Consider the following 23,411-nt stretch of genomic DNA (forward strand, 5'->3'; position numbering starts at 1 on the left):
ATGTTTAAAGTCTAATTCACACCAAGCGTGCATTTATTTGATAAAACGTACAATACGACTAACAGTAATATTGTGATATTATTATAATTTAAAATAAATGTTTTCTATTTTAATATTCATTTATTCATTTGAAGGCAATGCTATTACTTCAGTGTCACGTGAAGTTAAAATAACATCACTTATTTAATATATTCTATAGATAGTCTTTGCTGTCATTTTTAATCAATATTGTGCATCCTTGCTGAATTAAAGTTTTAACTTCTTTAAAAAATCAGACTGACCCCTAACAAGAAGTCAAAATAGTCTCTTTTTTCTTGTATGGTATCGGTCTTATTCATCATTAGTGCATTTTGTTTTCACAAAATGATGTCATTGGTTATATTTGCATAATTCATTGCGACTGGTATTCTTTCTTACATTTATTTGCATAGTGAATTGTGATTTGTCTTCCTCGCAGCTTTATAACCATTTACAACTACTTTTACACTGCATAGTAACTAAGTGTTGATTCTTGTGAGCAGCCGACTGAGAAAAAGACTTGTATTGAGAGTCATAACAACAAATGCAGCATTTCGTTTTTTTACAGAACCTAAAACTTTAACACTAATTGTTTGGTGCCTTTCGAGCACTGTTAGTTTCTTTAGAAAATGCTAATTTGACTGCTAACACAGTCGTGTTGAAAATGAGAGAGTGATGTTTTCGTTCCATCTCGGAGGCCGGATTTCATCTCCGTCTCATTGCCTCCTTCATCGCACTTTCACCTCTCCCCCTGTCTCTCCTCCTCAAGCCAGATGCTCAAGTGCAAAGAAAAGGGCAGAAGTGAGATAGCAAATGTTTCAACATCTGTCTCTGTTGATTTTAGTGCAACAAGTACTTCCACATGTTCTTTTTCTTCGCGCTGTTTCTGGGCAGGAGGTTGATGAGCACAGCTGCCCGGTTTCTTTCTTTTATGGGTACAGACCAGCTGAGAGAGCGGCTCACGTGGTGCTATAATGCTTAAGATAATGTACGGAGGAATGTAGATTACGAGTGTTTTAAGGCTTTGGTCCCGTGCGTGCCGTCATTCTTGCTCGCTTCCTTGCATTGATTGGCCTTCATTGGTTCATATGATCTTTTAATAATTCCAGTGCTTGGCTGTGCCCACAGGGCATTTCGACTTTTAGTTTACAGTGACGGGCTCTCTGAAGTTATGTGTGTGTGGGACAGTTGCAGACAGCATGTGTGGAGCACTTCGACTGTCACTGAAGGACATCAATCAGAGCAGTGTGATGGTGTAAATCTAATACGCATGTTTCAGTTTTCCCAATGGAAAACATCCCAGATTCACACACATCAAAGCTGCTCTGTCATTTTCCTCTTCATATCCAATGCCCATGTTTCCTTTGAGGTTGTGTTTACATGATTTTGTCATGGCATGAGTAAATCTGTCATTAGATACCATTACAGCCTTTTTATGTGATTTAAATATTCATGCATAGCATTTCCATATTAGCAGCAGCATTGTAATAATATACATCAATTCCCACTAATAGAGTAAAAAATGGGCCTTATGTGTTTTTGTATTTTCGGTGGACAAATTAAATGGAGATGCTAACACTTCAGGAAATGTTGATCGTCTAAGTAAATATTTCATGTATTACAGTTTGTTTTTAAAACTTTGTGTTTTTATATCAGTAAACTGTAAATAAACAAAAAAAGATACATTTAATGATAATAATAATACTAAATTAATAGAAAATGTATTCTGTAACAGATTTGAATGGTTTAACTTCACAGAAAAAAATACAAAGTGGAAAAAAAAATTGAAATAGAAATATTATTTACTTGTCCTGTTGTGCAACGTAGTGGAATGCTCTTCTTGCACAGCTACTTTTAATATTACATTTTGAGTTTCATAGTAGTTTCAATAGCATATATAGTTTCAAATATTTAAAAATAAATTAATTCATAAAAAGAAAAAATCTTTTGCAGTAATATGATACCAGTTTACTAAGAATTGCTATAAAGTCTCAATCTCTGTTTGGTTCTTTTTATTTCAAGTATTTTTTAAACCATGTATATCTGGAGCATATTTAGTTTCCAAAGTCGGAACGTTGTCTTTACTGACACTTTTAGTAGTTTTTAAAAGGTTGAATTTGCTGGCCTCCTGGGTATCATTGAAACAGGAAGACATTTTAGCCATGTTTCAGTCATTTGGTGTGTGTGTGTGTGTGTGTGTGTGTGTGTGTGTGTGTGTGTGCGCAGTCAGCCACCATGTGCTTCCTCCCCTTTTCTTTAAGAGGATGCTCCTGAGAAAAGCTTATCAGCGGTGTGATGTATTAGTCCTTAGTGCCTTAATAGATTCCATTTATCTCTATACAGTCCCTCTAATTTAAATTGGGGGCTTGGGGAATGTATTAAAATGACTATGGACACTTTGATGTAGCACCAGGCCAGGTGTAGCTCCTGTAAAATGGATCACGTAAAGTGATTGTTAACCTATTGTTGTCAGACCGGCCCTTTTTCTCTAGCCGTTTATCTTGAATGGAATAGTTAGCGTGACAGGCTAACTCCTTTGGATTGCACGCAATCTAAAATACAAGGATGAAAAGCACATCTTCACATGTTTTTCTCTTGCAGTTTTCATGTTCAGAAAATGCATGATGGTGTTTTGATATTTACTGTGGTTATTAAATAATGGGTCCAACAGTACATGATGCTCTAAAAGATACATTTCTGTTAGTAAAAACTGAAAAGCACCGTAATTTGGATAATCCTGTATCTTTTTATTGAAACAATGATATCATATGCTATTTGCTAACATATCTCTCTCCCACTCAGATGACTCAGCGAGAAGCAGAAGTGAAGAATCATGTCCGTGCGGTGGCCATGACTGACTCTGTCCATAATGTCTGGCACCAGGAGGCCAACAAGTCCATTCGGGACTGGCTCAGAGAGGTACAATCTTCCATCAACCAAATGTGCCAAAACCTTGATGTTCTCAATCACAGCATCAATATCGGCCACACAGCTCAGCTCAAACAGCCTGGCATTTCATTCAGCGAGCAGATACACTCCAGAAGCAGGAGTCACGGAAAGCCAATAGTTTGTTTTTCATCCCACACTCTTGTTTGTCTGTTTGGGCAGATGTCAATAAGAAATCAAAGCCGAACGCCGCCGCACGCAGACAGATGCTCTGTTAGTATGTCAGTTTTATTTAGTTGCTGCCCTTTCAGCGATGACCTCGAGTCCAGAGACAACACCTGGGAACACTCAATATGCACATAAATATGAGAGAGTGGATCCCAAGCTAGGGCTACAGGGGAGCCAGCCATGCAAATGCCAAGCGCAAACACACGCCCTCGCCTCTCACCCGCTTTCTCCGTCAACAGCAGACCACCCAGCCCACCAGAAAAAATGTCTTTCATTCCTTTGTCTTTGCTGATCTGCTTTGCTCCGTCAGATGTTTGCTTGCCTTTTGTTTGCCTTGGTGAATTTTTTTTTTTGGTCTGTTCGGATCATGGGCTCTTTCTTCTCTTTCATCCTGTCAAGTTATGCGTTTCTTTCTTTCTTTCTTTCTTTTTTTCTTTCTTTCTTTCTTTCTTTCTTTCTTTCTTTCTTTCTCTGTTAAGTGCAAAAGTGTCAATTTGGTGGAATTGGAATATTAGGGGATTTTTATGTGTGATTTTTTTTTTGCCCTGAATAATAAGTCCATCAAAAATAGGAACACATTGTCGTAGATTTGTTCTTTCTTATACGTTCCGGTGGTGTGACTTACACTAGAGACATAAGGAGGAGACAGACCACTCGCAGAATAATAAATGTGAGAATGTGTGTAATGCTTGATAATACAGCTGTAGTAATAGAAGTCCTGCCTTTAAGTTAAAAGAGACTTAAAAACAGAGCTGTTCAATGAGATTTATGATAAAGAAGCACAAGTTAAGATACAATTGTCAGATTGCATTGCTGATTTAAAATGTTGGTTACATTTTAGTATTGGGAACAATTCTCACTATTAACTAGCTCCTTATTAGCATGCCTATTATTAAAATATTGGCTGTTTATTAGTACTTATAAAGCACATATTCTGTATGACCATATTCTACATCCTTAATCCTACCCAATACCTAAACTTAACAACTACCTTCCGATCTAATAATAAGGAGTTTATTGAAGTAAAAGTAGTAGTTAATGGTTTGTTAATAGACTTTAAAATAACGAATGACCAAAAGATTTTATTGAAATAATGTTGTAAATGAGATTTCAGTATTTCTGTGTTCAGGGAGAGAAAATAACTGCATGTAGATGAACTAACCTTGCCTTAAAGTTATAGTTCACCCAAAAATAAACATGTGTTTATTTGTTGTCTTTCTAAACCTGTATGACTTTATTTCTTATGTGGAACACAAAAAATATATATAAAAGTCAATGGGGTCCAATGCTGACCTTGCCTGTATGGACAAGAAATATTAAAAAAATTACAAAATGTCTTATTTTGTGTTCGACAGAAGAAAATCATAAAGGTTTGAACTGATATGAGGATAAGGAAATGATGATAGTATTGAATTTTTTTTTGGTGAATTATACGGTTAAAGTGACTTGCTTGCACAGACTATTGTTAATGGCAGAAGAAAAGACTTTGTACATTCGCACACACTCGCAAGTGCTGCCATACATTGAGGACACCAAAATATGAATTTGTCAGGGGCCTGATTAACACAGATGAGGTCGAGCATTTTATTTAATTGATTTTCAGATCTAATTCATCCCAATAATTGAAGCCAGAGGGTGGACTCTCACTTCAGGAATGTTAAAGTCACTTTCAGTCCTTTCATGTCACCCGTTAACCCCCTAATCCTTTTTACTCCTGCAGGAATTGGGACCGGAGTTGTGTAAAGGCTTTCGGATTTCCCACTGCCTATGTCTCCACTGTAGACCTGTCTTTAATCAGGGTCAGGGCCCCATCCATAGTAACGTCCATAGCAATCATGATTTGGACATTATTCAGGTTTGAGATCACTGTTTCTGGCCAGGCAGGCATCTCTGTAGGGGTTTGTCGAAGGTGATGCTCCGTTCCTTGCACAATCGTGAGCTTTTTCGTGCAGGGGGTGGTAATTCCCCTCCTTCTCCTGAGGGAGGTGGAGATGGAGGGATGAGAGCCGAGAATTGGAGGGATTTTCAGGACGAGAGCGCAGTAGGACAGGTGATGTGGCGATAATGGGTCAGACTAAGGGCATATGAGGGAGAGAGGGGGGAAGGGAAGACATGAGAAAGACAGACATAAACAGAGCAACCTGAAGGAGGATGAGATTCCCTCAGGAAGCAGTGGTATATACTGAGGGGGAAGAAATGGTGAGAGAAAATCTCCTAGGACATAGAGAGAGAAGAGAGAAATAGAGTGGAGAAATATTTGTTGTTCATGAGAATACCTTCAATGGCTGGAAAGCTGCAGTGATGGAAAGATAAATGACAAAAAAGCTAAAAATATAAACACGTCGTACTTACTAGTTGAGAGAGAAGGTAGACCTTACACAGCAGCAAAACAGCAGACTCAAAAAAAATAATAATAATAAAAAAAGCAGGAAAAAAACATCAGCTACATGTAGTGCATTTTACAGGTCCTTTTTGTGACACATCTAAAGAAATGTGAATCATTGGAAGCTAGATAAAAACCCATGTTGGATCAGAATTTTCCCAAATGTTGTCTTGTCAGTTTTCTGAAAAAAGACTTACAGTATTATTGAAATGTTAAGGGTTTGTGAGTTACCAGCATGCACTGCAGCATGAATCAATTATGCAGTTACTGGTATAGGATTATTGTTTTTGCTGTTTTGTTTTGGCAGTGGTGTTAGTTATTTGTTGTTTTGTGATGTTGAAGGGATATTTTGCCCAAAAATGAAAATTCTGTCATCATTTACTCACCCTATATCATTTCCAAACCCATAAGACTTCTTCAAAACACAAATAAAGATATTTCTATTAAAACCTGAAGAGGTTTCTGTCCCTCCATTGAAAGTCCAGTGAAACAAAGCTTAGAAAATCTGAAAAGGTCATAAAGGCATTGTAAATTGAATCCATATAAATTGAGTGGTCTTGTGAAGAGATTCTAGTGCTTTTTCGTGATGAAAAGAGTTAATTTAGGTTTTTATTCTCATATACAAATACACAGAGCACATCACATTAGGTATACACAGAAGCGTGAATACACAAGAATTACAGTATGGAGGTTAGTGTGTGATGTGCGCACAAGCTGTCATGTTTACCATTCTTATGGGTTTGACAGATGACAGAATTGGGTTTTTGGGTGAACTATTAATTTAAGATCGTTTTACATATGTTGCTTGTTGCTGTTCTTGAGGTTTGTTTGTCTGATATCTATGTACAGCCTTCTAAAACTATATCCCAGGTATCTATGTTCGTTTCACATATTAAGCATTCTAAATAAATCGCTTTGAATATATTGGCCTAATGAGGCAGTTTGCATTTAGCGAACAAGCAAATTCAAAGTGACAAAAAAGGAAGCAGTTCTACTCTGTGACAGTTTTTAAAAGAGTAGATTTGAGAACTTAAAATCTGAATGCAACAGGTGTTGAATTTGAGTTTTCTCAACATTTTCTTTTTATAGTGTACTTCTGAGCTCTTTGGGCACGTGGCAGCTTGTTGCTCAAGACACTCATCTATCTTGTAGAATACACTGGCTGAGGTGTGATGCACCACAGTGCAACCGGGACTGATTGAGCAGAATGTGGCATGTTAAAGGGCAGCTAAAGGATTGGAGGCCAGACGCAGAGATTTTTAATAAGTGCAGGTAGGAGAGAGCACTCTTAGTGTAATCCAACACCTGTCTTCCGTTTACCTTCTCTAACTGGGCCATTAGGAGACTGGTTAGAGTCCCACCATGCTCCAGCACCCCATCTCCCAGCCCAGAAGAGCCGGGAATACCACAACCATATGGCCCTGATTAATGCTGATGGGCCTCACCGTAGACGATTATCACTCATTTGTGTCCGTTTGTCGTTTTTCATTTTGTTTGGCTTCAGCTGGGATGGGATTTGAAAGTGTTGCGTAAATGGTTTGTGCAATGGCGGTACTGTACACTTCTGTTGCAGTGTATTCAAAAACTCTGACAGATCATTTTATTTAGTTCAGACGTCTGCATTGCAACATCATATTTAAACACAAGGTTTACAAGGTTTAGCTATATTCTGTGTGAGAATGTGTAAAGCTAGATATTTTTAGGATGGATTAGTCATTTGGTTATATTAAAATATTAAAAACACAAACCAACACATTCTTATATGTGAAAGGTTATCCAGTTTCATTCTTGAATTTAAATTTAGGTGGTTATTACAGCCAGATTCTGCACTAAGTTGTTGTATTTTGGAACTCATTGATTATTATTGTGAGGGACGACATAGACCGTTCCAAAATGGTGGACGCGTCAACGTATCTGGAATGGTCAAATGTGGCATCTGTATATATCTGTGGTGTTTACAACTGAGACAAACGCTGGATTTTCAAAAGTATGTGAAGTTTGCGGCATAGAATCTTTAAAGTAGTTAAAATAGTCCAAGAGCTTTACACACAAGTCTGTTATTGTGTGGGCATTACCATGCCCCTAAACATGACGCAGCACACAACAAAACGTGATTGGTCGCCTTACCTGTCTGTCATATGGCCTCTTGGGTGGTCCTTGGGCATTCAAAGTGGCCATGGTTCCCAGACCTTCTGTCATCAGTCTGAAGGTCTGGCTACCTTATGATTTTGATTATAAAATAAGTTAAATATGACTGTATGTGCTCCTACATTAAAAATGTGTGGATACTGTATATGTGGAGTCACCTTAAATGCAAAGAAGGCCTTTACCCTCATTGGAGAGTAGAAGAATGCTTAAATTAAAGCCTGTTTTTCTCTACTAGGCTACAGACATAAGCCTATTTGTTCATATCCAATTTGTCTAATTAATTCTTGGTTTTTACTTGTTTCATCAGGCACTTCTATTAAATGCATTATTAGTTAAATGGCCATATTATGAGGATGTACAGTGGGGCAAATAAGTATTTGATACACTACCGATTTTTTTAAGTTTTCCCACTTACAAAGAATGGAGAGATCTGTAATTTTCATCATAGGTACACCTCAACTGTGAGAGACAGAATATTTAAAAAAATCCAGAAAATCACATTGTATAATTTTTGAATAATTAATTTCCATGTTATTGCATGAAATAAGTATTTTATACAATAGAAAAATAGAACTTAATATTTGGTACAGAAACCTTTGTTTACAATTACAGAGGTCAGACGTTTCCTGTAGTTCTTGACCAGGTTTGCACACACTGCAGCAGGGATTTTGGCCCACTCCTCCATACAGGTCTTCTCCAGATCTTTGAGGTTTTGGGGCTGTTGCTGGGCAACACGGAGTTTCAGCTCCCTCCATAGATTTTCTATTGGGTTCAGGTCTGGAGACTGGCTAGGCCACTCCAGCACCTTGAAATGCTTCTTACGGAGCCACTCCTTAGTTGCTCTTGCTGTGTGTTTGGGGTCATTGTCATGCTGGGAAGACCCAGCCACGACCCATCTTCAGTGCTCTTACTGAGGGAAGGAGGTTGTTGCCCAAAATCTCGCGATACATGGCCCCATCCATCCTCCCCTCAATACGGTGCAGTCGTCCTGTCCCCTTTGCAGGAAAGCAACCCCAAAGCATGATGTTTCCACCCCCATGCTTCACAGTTGGGATGGTGTTCTTGGGATTGTAGTCATTCTTCTTCTTCCTCCAAACATGGCGAGTGGAGTTTATACCAAAAAGTTCTATTTTGGTCTCATCTGAACACATGACCTTCTCCCATGCTTCCTCTGGATCATCCAGATGGTCTTTGGCAAACTTCAGACAGGTCTGGACATGTGCTGGCTTGAGCAGGGAGACCCTGCGCGCGCTGCAGGATTTTAATGTTGAGACTGTGGTCCCAGCTCTCTTCAGGTCATTGACCAGGTCCTCCCGTGTAGTTCTAGGCTGATCCCTCACCTTTCTCAGGATCATTGATACGCCACGAGGTGAGATCTTGCATGGAGCCCCAGTCCGAGGAAGATTGACAGTCATCTTGATTTTCTTCCATTTTCTAATAATTGCGCCAACAGTTGTTGCCTTCTCACCAAGCTGTTTTCCTATTGTCCTGTAGCACATCCCAGCCTTGTGCAGGTGTACAATTTTGTCCCTAGTGTCCTTAGACAGCTCTTTGGTCTTGCCCATAGTGGAGAGGTTGGAGTCTGATTGATTGAGTGTGTGAACAGGTGTCTTTTATACAGGTAACAAGTTCAAATAGGTGCAATTAATACAGGTAATGAGTGTAGGATAGGATGGTTGGTAGGTGATCAAATACATATTTGCCCCACTGTATATGTGTCTGTATATGTATATGGATTAAAATGTAATTTTTATGCAATTCAAGATGACCACAAGCCATCAGATTTCACAAAAACATTGGAACACTTCCAAAAGCTCAACCCAGTTGTTCTATCCCAAAAAATCCTTCCACCATTCTTGTTTTTTTATCTGTTCTTTTAAAGCTATGTCATCCTCTTACATAGTGGCCTTGGCCTTCTGTTTCATCTAAAACTCATCCTGGTGCATCAGCCAGCTCTGACAAATCTGTTGAAGCCTCTTCCCACACCCTGCCTCTTTGCCACTCACTCTGGCTGGGACTCCGGTCTTTGAAATTCCTGCCCTTGCTTCCAGCCCAGCTGACATCTTTCTCCAGACGGCATGAATTAAGATTGTACAATAAGACACTTGATGCAGCAGTCAGGGAGCTCTCCTCTCACTGGCCCGGCTCCATGGTGCACAACTAGGGCAGCAGGAATTCTAAAAATACACAATGCATGCCTGTTCATTCCAATGGCAGTTGTCTATTCCTCCAACCCAGGCACGCAGGCGATTGACAGGATTAAGAGAGGAGAATAAAGACAAGAGAAATGAGAGGAGAACTCCAGGGCCATGGCACAGGGCTTTTTTTCCCCCTGACTTTCAGCACCATGCAGCATGTAAGGAGAATCTGCTGAAGGCAATGATGACTATATATTGCAGCAGTAATTAAGCTTGAAAAAAATATAATTTTATATTGTTAGTTTTATTTATTATCGTTTTTCACACACAGTGGTGTGAAAAAGTGTTGGCCCCTTTCCTGATTTTTTTTATTTTATTGCATGTTTGTCACACTAATGTTTCAGATCATTAAACAAATTTAAATATTAATCAAAGATAACACAAGTAAACACAACATGCAGTTTTTAAATGAAGGGTTTTTTTATGAAGGGAAAACAAAATCCCAACCCACATGGCCCTGTGTGAAAAAGTGCTTGCCCCCCCTCCCCCTTTAAAACACACCTTCAGTTTCTCTAGCCACACCCAGGCCTGATTACTGCCCCACCTGTCACAATCAAGAAACCACTTAAATAGGACCTGCCTGACAAAGCGAAGTAGACCAAAAGATCCTCAAAAGCTACTCATCATGTTGAGATCCAAAGAGATTCAGGAACAAATGAGAAAGTAAGTAATTGAGATCTATCAGTCTGGAAAAGGTTATAAAGCCATTTCTAAAGCTATGGGACATTATCCACAAATGGCGAAAACATGGAACAGTGGTCAACCTTCCCAGGAGTGGCTGGCCGACCAAAATTACCCCAAGAGCACAGCGACGACTCATCCAAGAGGTCACAAAAGACCCCACAACAACATCTAAAGAACTGCAGGCCTCACTTACCTCAGTTAAGGTCAGTGTTCATGACTCCACCATAAGAAAGAGACTGGGCAAAAATGGCCTGCATGGCAGAGTTCCAAGACGAAAACCACCGCTGAGCAAAAAGAACATAAAGGCTCGTCTCAGTTTTGCCAGAAAACATCTTGATGATCCCCAAGACTTTTGGGAAAATACTCTGTGGACTGACGAGATAAAAGTTGAACTTTTTGGAAGGTGTGTGTCCCATTACATCTGGCGTAAAAGTAACACAGCATTTCAGAAAAAGAACATCATACCAACAGTAAAATATGGTGGTGGTAGTGTGATGGTCTGGGGCTGTTTTGCTGCTTCAGGACCTGGAAGACTTGCTGTGATAAATGGAACCATGAATTCAGCTGTCTACCAAAAAATCCTGAAGGACAATGTCCGGCCATCTGTTCGTGACCTCAAGCTGAAGCGAACTTGGGTTCTGCAGCAGGACAATGATCCAAAACACACCAGCAAATCCACCTCTGAATGGCTGAAGAAAAACAAAATGAAGACTTTGGAGTGGCCTAGTCAAAGTCCTGACCTGAATCCTATTGAGATGCTGTGGCATGACCTTAAAAAGGCGGTTCATGCTCGAAAACCCTCCAATGTGGCTGAATTACAACAATTCTGCCAAGATGAGTGGGCCAAAATTCCTCCGCAGCGCTGTAACAGACTCATTGCAAGTTATCGCAAACGCTTTATTGGAGTTGTTTCTGCTAAGGGTGGCCCAACCAGTTATTAGTTTTAGGGGGCAAGCACTTTTTCACACAGGGCCATGTGGGTTTGGATTTTGTTTTCCCTTCATAATAAAAAAACTTCGTTCAAAAACTGCATGTTGTGTTTACTTGTGATATCTTTGATTAATATTTAAATGATGATCTGAAACATTAAAGTGTGACAAACATGCACAAAAATAAAAAAATCAGGAAGGGGGCCAACTCTTTTTCACACCTCTGTGTGTGTATATATATATATATATATGTATGTATGTATGTGTGTATGCATGTATGCATGTATGCATGTATGTATATATGTGTGTGTGTATGTATATGTATATATATATATGTATATTACACACACACACTCAGTATGTGGATAATTACAAAAATGAAAGCAACAACAAACAATATGGAATCTTTTTCCCTGATATATTTAGTAGTAGTTCAGTAAATGCACAGCCAATATATTTTATTATTATTAATAATAAATTACAATTAATTAATTTTAAAAAAATTGAAGCAAGGATGTATCGAATTGATTAGAAGTGATAATTAAGGCTTTAACATTGTTGCAAAAAATCTATTTCAAATGAACACTGCAACAGTCAGTATATTAGAATTATTTCTGAAGGATCATGTGCCACTGAAGACTTAGGGAAATGGTTGCTGAAAATTCTGATTTGTCATAAAAAAAATACAATTTAAAATATATTAAAATAGAAGGGAAATGTATTTTAAATGGTAATAATATTTAAAAATATTTTTATTTTACTTTTTACTTTATTTTATTCAAATAGTCTAAATGCATCTTTGGTGAGTCTTAGACTTCACATTTTTGAATGGTAGTATCTATAAAAATACCAACAATTGTAGACACTCCCCTTAACGCACCTTTTAACTTTGTTAATCAATGTAATAAATGACCTTGTGGTGTCTTTATTGAAGTGTCTTTATTTGTGCATCTCAGTTTCCTGTTGAGAGTATTTGCATTATTGTTAATGTTTACACTTCTGTCATCCACTGGATTTGAAGTGAAGTGACCCATACTCGGAATTCGTGCTCTGCATTTAACCCATCCAACGTGCACACACACAGCAGTGAACACACACACACCGTGAACACACACCCGGAGCAGTGGGCAGCCATTTATGCTGCGGCGCCCGTGGAGCAGTCGGGGGTTCGGAGCCTTGCTCAAGGGCTCCTCGGTCGTGGTATTGAGGGTGGAGAGAGCGCTGGACATTCACTCCCCCCACCTACAATCCCTGCCGGCCCGAGACTCGAACCCACAACCTTTGGATTAGGAGTCCGACTCTCTAACCATTAGGCCACGACTTCCCATTTCAAAGTCTTATCTGAACTCTAGACCGCTAACATAATTGTTGCTGCCACTACCACCCCGGACTTCAGAATCCTGTTGTTTCTTGAATTGATTTATCATTATTCACATTATTACGAGTTAACCAAAGATGCCATGGCCAAAAAGATTGATGGAATTAAAAATCAAATTCCTCTGCTTCCCGATATATACCCCTTCCCTGTTGGCCAAACACACACACACACATACAGGGTCCCTGTTGGGTGGGAGTGTGGTGACCCCTGGGGTGACACAGAGCTCAGAGGTGAAGGAGGTTGACAGGCTGAGGTGTGATGTGACCCGGGGCTCTGTCATGAGTGCGCTTATGTATGCGAGTGTCTTTTGTGGGGTGTCTGGGGTGGTGGAATCGTCCCTCTCTGCTCTGTCAGGGGAGGTTGTCTTGGGAGTTGGTTGAGAGTTAGATAGCATTGTGTTTGTGGGTATCTGTCTGTCTTTCTGTCCATTTCTATGTGTATTTGTGTGGACGGGTGGGTCGCAGTCCCCTCGGCAGTGCTAATGGCTGACAGTGCTATGTCTGCAAAAGTAAACAACCCTAGATAAGCTGCGCTTCACAAGGACGCCAGTTGCAATACGCTAATCTTGCTTGAATTTCTCTGTCTTCTATTCAGCATGTTTTATCTTATCTCCAGACCCCGCTTTTCCATGCATGCCTTTGTAACTTTTTTTCAACTCCGCACCCCATCTAAACAGTACAATTGTTTCCATAATACACGTCATTATGCACTTAATGAAAACATCCAATACATTATTAGATTGAGGGTTTGATGATTTTCTAAACCAAACATGCCTAATTAAACCTGTTTTAGCTGAAGACAAACACTCAGCGTTGAAGATCGAGTTGAGAGATGGTGTCTCAGGGGCCGGGATGATGGCATTGGGAGCTTTGGCAAGGTCATTAGACCAAGAAAACACTCCTTGGAGGGTCACCAGTGGTGTGCCCACTCCTGCCCAACCAAAACAGTCGAAACTGTCAATGGTACATGTCTCTAAGGTACCTAATTGCTTGCTTCTCCCTCCCCCCTTTTTTTCTTCTCACAGCACTGCTGTAACTGGGTGTCGAGTCGTGAGCCCCTGGATACTCTGGTGGACCCTATGCTTAACGATTGCCCTCGTGTTTCAGCAGGTAAGCAACTATATCTACACCACAATCCATATTTCACCTCTTTTACCCTTTACTCATTGGTAACCAAGTCTGTTTTTAGGACAAAGGTGTCCAATCCTGCTTCAAGAGGGCCACTATCTTGCAGAGTTTTGCTTAGATCCTAATTAAACAGACTTGCAACATGCTAATGGAGGTCTTCAAGATCACTACAAACTTCCAGGCATGTTGGGGCAGGTTGAAGCTGAAGTCTGCAGAATATTGGCCCTCTAGAAGCAGGATTGGACACCTCTGCTGTAGGACATTATAGCACTTACGTCAAAGAGAAAGCTAGCCAAATCAGGTTTTTCCTTTATAATGACCCCCTATAGATGGAATTTAACAAAATTTGGTGTATTTATTTACAATGGGCTGATGTCTATCTGTACCATATTTGCTTAGTTTTAAACTTTGCGTTCAGAAAATGTTCAGTTAATGTGAATTTGTTAATATTCAAAGTAATGTGAAAGATGGGGGACAGGTCACAATGGTTGACACCAATGACTGACTAGCTGCTTAAGTGAGGTTGACTAGTTTGTAATTTTCTTTGTTTATTTATTTATTTATTGGTGCTTTAATTAGTGCTGTTAGATCCCCTTAAAACCACCAGTGTTATAGCCAAACACATTCGACCATTATGTCTCGTCTTGCAATATTTTCCAACTTTTAAAATGTGTCTCGAGACTTTCTTTCCAATCTGTTGCATCTCAACTAGCTGTTTGTGAATGTCATATGTAAAAATCCACCTAAGAAAAATACTTATCTAGGTCAGGTAGATTTAAAACTAGTCTTATTAACTGGTCTGCATAAGTCTAAATATGTAGTGCTTCCTTAAAACAGATTAGTTGAGTTAGTTGCATGCCATATTGTTGTAGGCATCTGCTGATCCACAAATGATAAATATAAGGAATGTGATCTCAGAACCGGTAGATGGCGCTCATCATAAAGTGATTGAATTATACTGTAAAGGCCACAACCATTGAAATCCTAGTTCTTGCTTTTTTATTAAAATGTGTATTTTAATCATGCATCAGTGTTTTCAAATAGTTTAGTTTGTCCTTCTGGCCTTGGTTGTTTTTAGTTGTTCGAGGCATGTCCTTAATTCCGGATTACGGTTATAATCTGTAATCCAAAGCAGGGAGATGATGAAGAGTTGACCATACTTTGACTTGGCTTTGTGAGATGTTATACTGTCTGACAGTATTATAAAATGTTATTAGATATTTTCACGTGTGGTTTTGTAGTGAGGACAATACTTCCCTGATTTTACTGTAATCTGGATTTGGGGTGAGTGTTGGTTGGGTATTATCCAAGTGAACCATCATTGAACTATGCGATCTTTTGTGTTCGTGCATGGCAGTAGTTCCACATTCAAATTTTTACCCATCTCCCACACTTATGGAGAGCTGTGATGCAATCTTTTATGGATCTTATTTTGAGTGTCCCTTGTTTTATTCTTCACCAGATCACTGCAGCCTGTCTCAGTTATGGTTATGAATAGTACAATATAAAATCATCATAAAAGAATACAAATATTTTTTATCACCAGCAAGATTTATCTCTTTGACCACTTAATTGGGGTTTGATGGTTTAATTTTCAAACTAAGATGCTAGAGGTGCCAGGGATTTGATCCTCACATTTTGGGCACTACATTTTTTATGATTTATATTTTAATATTATGTATTAAATCCTTAAGACTCACAATTTAATAGTAAACTAAAGACATCAGCACAATCAAAGACATCAGTATATTTGATTAATACACTTATATATATATAAAGTGCATATAAAATGTACTCATACGGTTTTTTCAAATTGTGTTATGTTGCTGCCTTATGTTAAACTGCTTTGAATTACTTTTTTTCCCCACATCAATCTACACTCCATACACCATAATGACAAAGCAAAAACTGAATTTTCACAACAATGGTAAATTACTATTTACTAAAAATGTTGTAAATTTATTAAAAATAGAAAAACTGAAATAAGTACATTGCGTAAGTATTCATACCCTTAACTCAGTACTTCGCTGTAGCACCTTTACAGCCTAAAGACTTTTTGGGTATGATGCGACAAGCTTTACACATTCAGCATTTGGCAATTATCTACCATTCTTCTCCTCACCTCTTCACCTCTCAAGCTCTGTCAGGTTGGTTGGGGCAGACGCACATTTTCAGGTTTCTCCAGAAATATTTGATAGCATTCAAGCCCAGGCTGTGATTGGGCCACTCAAGGACATTCACAAAGTTGACTATAAGCCACTCTTGCTGTGTGCTTAGGGTCATTGGAAGGTAAACCTTCTGCCCAGTCTAAGGTTCTGAATGCTCTATGTGGACTGGGTTTTCATTAAGGCTATCTCTCTATTTTGGTGCATTGAGCTTTTCTTCTACTCTGACGAGTCCCTCAGTCCCTGCCATTGAAAAACAGCCCCACAGCATGAGGCTGCGACCAGCACACTTTTCTTTTTGGATGGTACTCTGCAGGTGATGAGCAGAGCTGGTTTCCGTCAAACATGATGCTTAGAATTGAGGTTCATCAGACCAGAGAATTTTGTTTCTCAGAGTCTGAGGCTCCTTTTGGTGCTTTTTTTGCAAATTCCAAGTGTGTTTTCATGTCTTCACTGAGGAGAGGATGGAGCCCACACCGCCATAAAGCCCAGATCAGTGGAGTGTTGCAGTGATGTTTGTCCTTCTGTAGGTTTCTCCTATCTCCACATATGATCATGGATTTCAACTAGAGTGACCATCAGGTTCTTGGTCACCAGTCTAGACCTTCTCCATCAATTGCTCAGTTTGGCCAGGAGGCCCGCTCTAGGAATAGTCCTGGTTGTTTCAAATCTCTTCCATTAACAGAGACTACAAGTTTTTTTCTGAACTCTTCCCCAGATGTGTGGCTTGATGCAATCCTGTTTCTGAGCTCTACCGGCAGATTTATTTATTTATTTTTTTTAACCTCTGGGCTTGGTTTTTGCTCTGATATGCATTTTCAGCTGTTAGATCTTTTATTAAGACTTTTGTGCTTTTCCTAATCATACCCATTCAATTGAATTTGCCACAGGTTAACTTCACTCGAAGTGTAGTAACATCTAGAAGCAATATGAATACTCCTGAGCTAACTTTCAGCTGTCCCAGATAAGGGTATGGTTACTTATGCAATGGAGTCATTTAAGTTGTTTGTTTTTAATAAATTTGCAAAGATGTTGAAAACCTGTTTGTTTGTTTTTTGCTTTGCCATTATGGTGAATGGAGTGTAGATTAATGTGGAAAAAAAAGTAATATAAAGCAGTTTAACATAAGGCAGCAACATAAAAGGTGAAAAAAATGGAGGGGTATGAATACTTTTTATATGCACTGTATATATGTGTGTGTACTGTATATTCTATTAATACACAAAATGTATTAATATATTATATTAATACACAAAATACTTTTTTAATTAATCCACAAAAAACATTAGTATTTTTGTTAAGAAAATAATTAGCATCTTTAAGACATTTCTCTATAATAATTTTTCTTCTGATTTTAGGTTTTGTGTGTCATTCCCACACACAGTGTTTTTTACATAGTGTGTGGCTATGTTTTCATGATAGCTATGCTGGTTTTACTTGTGCGGGTGGGTGATGGCAAGACTGAGCAGCTTGTCTGTTACACTTAATCATCTATGAAGCCACGCTGGTACCGACTTACCATGCTGGTATTTTGTATGCTCGTGTGTGTGGATATTATGCACATGTGTGATTGGAAAGGGAAGGTCTTCTGACGTCTCTGTTTTTTTGTTCCCAACGTGATAAAACTTGGAGCTTCCTTCCACCCGCCTGGATATTTCCCTTTATTTTTTTGTCTTTTTTCCCCCTTTTTCCCCCTCGTTCAAAAGAAATCTTCAGTGGAAGGTCAGTGAGCCTCAGCATTGGCAGAGCTCGGGGAGACTGGCAGCATTTTATCAGTTAGCAGCACACTAAAGCCAGTTGAAATATGCAGATAAACTGGAACAAATCTCCTGAAAAGCCCCCTGGTCCGCCAGCATTGGGTAAGGGGAGTTGAGCCTTATGCCCACACTGACCCACAGTCAGACGCTCTAGGTGCTGAAGCCAATTGCCAGCACAACTGAACTGAACAGTAGAGGAAGCCTAGACGAGCATTTGGATGGATTACAAACAGAAACAATGCCAATGTCAGGCTACAGTCTCTGTGTGTGTGAGTGTGATCAAACCGTCTGGCCCTGATGGGCTGAATCTCAGAGCTGTGATGTGTATCTCATTTTTTAAAGCCGGGATACAACATGATATTATTTTAAAGGGCGGTCACACCAGACTTTTGTGTTTCATTCACCTCCATTCATAAGCATACAAAACCAAGAGAGCTGATATGTAAGGATATGCGAAGAATTCTTTTCTCATGCTGCATGCAAAAGTTCAAGTTCGGTGAACGCTGACCTGACAAATTCTTGTAATAAAAAGGTGATATAAACATTATAAACGTATTGGCTGAGGATCAAATATGGAGGAAATGCTCATTTTGCTTTGCGCGAGATTAGGTTTAGAAGAACACTAAATTGTATTAAAAAGAGCAAAAAACAAGTGGCTTATATAGGCACATAAAGCAGAGTAGATGGCAATTATATATAAAACAATGTTTATTCATATATTCGTGTTTAATAACCATAAAGATTTAAATTTAAAGCTACAGTCCAACTTTTTTGAACTCAACTATTTTTGAGTTCAAAATTTATATAAGCAAGTACACCATAAATCTGTTGTTTAAAGTCTAGTGTGTGCTCCTTTTGAAAAAAAACCATCATGTCTTCATTTATGAGCCTTGAAAAATCTCACACATTAACATCACATTCAGATCTAACACCTGCTGTGACACCTTAGCTCCTCGAGTATGTGGTAGTTATATCTCTGAAACCACTGATCACTCGCAGTTTTGCTTCATGCCGTTCCTATTATATGCAAGCGTTAAAAACACAGGCTCTCTTTTGCTTTACCTGAGTTAAGATGAGATTACTCATTGCTAGAACTGATCATTAATTACAAAGAGAACAGTGTCCAGTGTGTAAACAGTGATTAATTGTTAACAAAAGTTAGTTAATGCATACCTGAACTGTAATTATCTGTTCTGCACTGCTACAAGAATCCCAACACAGGTGGGTAATTAACCCTAATTGCATTTACAATGAGAGGATCACAAGAGCAGAGAATAACTTTGTTAAAAAAATAAGCCTCCTTTGATGTAGGACTAGATGTTTGTCAGTTGATTTATTCACATCTTTTTTTCTCATTATGTCTTTTTGTCTTTTTCACCTTTTCATGGTTGGAAGTGGAGTTCTTTTTGAATCAGCTTTGTTTCAACTGAGCAAGACCGTGAAACAAAGCAAAGCAATTTTAATGGGATGTAGCTGCATGTATTACAAGAGGGAAAAAATGTGAGGTTTGTACATTCTATGAATTGTTCTTCTCAAATGTTCTAATAAATGTGTTAGACTCTGAAACTGTTAGCATGCAGGCTTCTGGCCCATTTGTGTACGTTCACTGGTGCATATTGCTGACGTATACAATGCCACTGGTCCATGTATTTTGCTCAATGGAGAGTCACTGGTGCGTGTTGTATTCAGTCTATAGACTTGCTTTATTCAGTGGTCCAAAGGGCCCAGTGTCTCTGTGTCATTGAATGCCTGTGACCATGTACCGCTGATGCAGCAAAATCCACTTGTTTGATCTTCCATTGTGGATGACAGATCTTCACGTAGATCTGTGGATGACAGATTTCCACCCTCCTTTCAAGTCGATGCTGGTGCTGGTCCGGGCTCCCAGGAAAAATTCATGAACTTGAACTTTGACTTTTTTTATTCAGCATAAAAGTAATCATGTCAGGAATAGGAATGAGTCACATTAGTAGACTGATTGACTGGTCTCCAACAAATATCTGTCTTAAGACGATCATTCAAAAAAAAATTTGGGCAACCCACTTATTTTGATCTTGAAAATATGTAGTTTTGCGCTTGGTGGGAAATCTAGATCTTACTATTCCTTATTTGGACATTATACCTATTTAATAATTAGTAATTTGTCATATCAGTTGTAGTGTTGTTCATTTGACTAGTTTTTTATGTTTTTGTCTTAAACGTTTTTTTTTTAAGTGGAAATAAGTAAAAAAAATTTAAATAATAATTTTTTTTAAACATACCTGACTAGTCTTTTTTTTAATTGAGGGAAGTGTGAGTAGGATAAATCTTTTGGATAAATGTGCACAATACAATTTTATAAGCACTTGCAATAATTATTTTGATAAAGCTATGTTATTTTGAGATTTATGTTACATTTTCATTTCAACAAAGTTGTAAAATTGGATATTTTACACAGAAGAGACTGGCTATTTTTTAACGTTTACAGATTGGCCCCATTCACTTTCATTTTAAGTCTTCTATAATGATCATAGAATTTCAATGATTTAAGAATTTAAAATTGGGGAAAATATCATTATGAAATAAATGTTTTTCTCTAATACACATTGGCCACATTTAACAGCACCCTTTTATTCAATACTTTTTGAAAGCTCCATTTGCCAGTTTAACAGCTCTAAATTTTCTCCTATAATGCCTGATGAGGTTAGAGAACACCTCACAAGAGATGAGACCATTCCTTCATCCAGAATCACTCCAGACCCTTTAGATTCCCAGCTCCGTGTTGCTGCTGCTTCTCTTCAGTTCACCCGACTCATTTTCTATAGGGTTCAGGTCAAAGGACTGGAATGGCCAGAACAGAAGCTTGGTTTTGTGCCCAGTGACCCATTTTTGTGTTGTTTTTTAGGTTTGTGTTTGGATTATTGTACAGTTGGAAGATCCAAACATGGCCCATTATAAGATTTCTAACAGAGTCAGTCACTTATTGATTTTTTATCTGTTGGTATTTGATATAATCCATGCTGTCATGTGTCTAAACAAGATGTCCAGGACCTCCAGCAGAAATATAGGCCCACAACATCAAAAATACAGCAGCATATTTCATTGTACACATGGGGGACCTTTTATCCCTGTGTTCACCAAACCCATCTTGAGTGTGTGCTGCTAAAAAGCTCATTTTTTAGTTTCATCTGGCCATAGAAGCCAGTCCCATTTGAAGTTCCAGTCGTGTCTGATAACTGAATATGCTGGAGTTTGTTTTTGGATGAGCTAGGAGATTTTTCCTTGAAACCCTCTCAAACAACATGTTGTGGTGATATAGGTGCTGTTTGACCATTTTTTTTTAAGGTTTTCTGACCCCGAGACTCAACTATTTTCTGCAATTCTCCAGCTGTGGTCCTTGGAGAGTCTTTAGCCACTCAAACTCTCCTCCTCACCGTGCATTAGGACGATATAGACACAGTTCCAGGCAGTTTCGTAACATTTTATGTTGATTGGAAATTCTTAATTATTGCCCTGATGGTGGAAATGGGAATTTTCACTGCTCTAGCTCTTTTCTTAAAGCCACTTCACTAATCTGTGAAGCTCAATTATCTTTTGCTGCACATCAGAAATATATTCTTTGTTTTTTCTCATTGTGATGAATGATAAAGGGAATTCGGGCTTTGTTTTCCCTCCTATTTATATTTCTGTGAAACAGGAAGCCATGGCTGGATAATTTCATGTCCATAATGGAGTGCTCAAAATTGTGAATATGAATGGGAATATACTTCAGAGATATTTTACTCATAAGAATTTCTAGGGATGCCAATAATTGTGTCCAATGTGTATTTGAGAAAAACATTTATTTTCGCAATGATAATGTTATTCCCCCCCCCCCCCCCCCCCCCATTTTAAATTCTTATTATCCAATTAAAGGTTAGATTTTTGTGAATTTTTTAAATAAAAGATCAAAAGCATTAACAATGCAGATTAATTTTCACAGCCTCCTTTGATCATATTTACCAAGGTTGCCAATATTTTTGGCCATGACTATGTATATTATTTGTGTGTGTGTGTGTGGGTAGTTGACAAATAAAAATTGGACTGTTTTCTATGGTGTGAAAGTAAATGTAAATGACAGTAAATGTAGAAAAAAAACTTGACATACAAATAACACAGGAAAAATGTAATATACATATTACATTTTTAAATATTACATATTAATATGTAAATATTAATTAATATTACATATTAATATGTAAATATATATATATATATATATATATACTCCATTTAAATCAATATTCTCTTTCTGTTTGTATATAGACAGATATGGAGAGCTGTTGTCATTCACCCTATTGTTTTACCAGAGAACCCATGGGGAAAGTATCAAGTAGTTGTCAATATATATTGACACTGTATCATAGTGTAGTGATTCCCTGTGTTTCCTTTTTCTGAATATCATGATCTTTTTATAAGTCCCATTGGAAAGGCGAAATGAAAGTTTGATGGCATTTTTGTGCAGTCGACTATAATTTCTCACTGCTGCTCTCCCTTGTCGGGGATCAGAAGACACGGCCTTCATTTTCTATTCCTCTTTATAAACGAGATGGAGCCTAAATATTTTTGATCCATGTGCTTCTCAGGATGAGTGGCAGGGCCTGACCCACTTGGCTCTTGGCTCTATGTAATGAGCCCTCCGATTAAAGCGCACCATGCAGGAACATTGTGCTGGAGTTTTATGTCATCTCATCCCACACTCACTGTTTGCCTGTCTGTCTCTTTCCTACGCCCTCTGAGGGAATCACATAGCAGTCATTAGGAAAGATCTGGAGTTGTTGTATGAAGTATACATGCACAATTTGGCCAAAACAAATTTTGTGGTTGCATTTTGAAATGTGATATGACGCATTTCACACTTTGATGTGAAGGCTAAAAAAAACATAAAACAACAGCTCAAATTGTACCTGTACATGAAAGTGGACTCGGATCTCTCTCTCAATTCAATTCAATTCAATTCTCTCTCAACCAATTCACACATCCCAGCCCACATGAAAATGAATTACTGTAGTTTTATTTTTTATATATAATAACATTATTATTATTACGTACAATACTATTATAATTTAATAACGGAACTATTATTATAGTATACCTGAATTTTTATTATTTATATTCATCAATGAAAACTTTTTTTGTTCAAAGTCTCGGTCCACTTTTAAGCCAAACACTTATAATTGGAACCCAGTGCCCTTGAATATTAATTATTGTGATTTTGAGCAATTTGTCATTTATTTCTGATTTATTTTATAAAAATTATTTTTATTGTTGTTGTTGTATGGTATACGGTTATATGATATTAATATAATGTAATACTGAATTATTTTTCACATTATTATTGTCTTTTTCCATGTTACATTGCTCATCGGTCCAGTTTAAAACAATGTGCGTTTATCAGAAAATTGAAGTAACAATTCCCAAGTTTCAAATCTGGTGAAATGTTGTAAATGCCTTGTCCACACAATCATCACGTCCTGGTGTCATCATGTAAC

The 23,411-nt window shown here is 38.1% G+C and overlaps 1 protein-coding gene across 3 annotated transcripts in view; it reads left to right on the plus strand.

Moving 5' to 3' along the window:
- The window catches only part of arb2a (ARB2 cotranscriptional regulator A), a 187,363-nt gene that overhangs the window by 121,004 nt on the left and 42,948 nt on the right, over positions 1 to 23,411 (plus strand). For 2 of the 3 annotated variants that reach the window (XM_079417181.1, XM_079417182.1), the window contains exons 9-10: positions 2,821 to 2,937; positions 13,877 to 13,961. In XM_079417181.1, coding sequence (XP_079273307.1) covers positions 2,821 to 2,937; positions 13,877 to 13,961 — 202 coding nt within the window. The remainder of the gene's footprint in view (positions 1 to 2,820; positions 2,938 to 13,876; positions 13,962 to 23,411) is intronic. The other variant, XM_079417183.1, reaches the window with a different exon arrangement.

The sequence above is a fragment of the Barbus barbus genome (assembly GCF_936440315.1).
Source record: "Barbus barbus genome assembly, chromosome: 5".
Taxonomy (NCBI): Eukaryota; Metazoa; Chordata; class Actinopteri; order Cypriniformes; family Cyprinidae; genus Barbus; species Barbus barbus.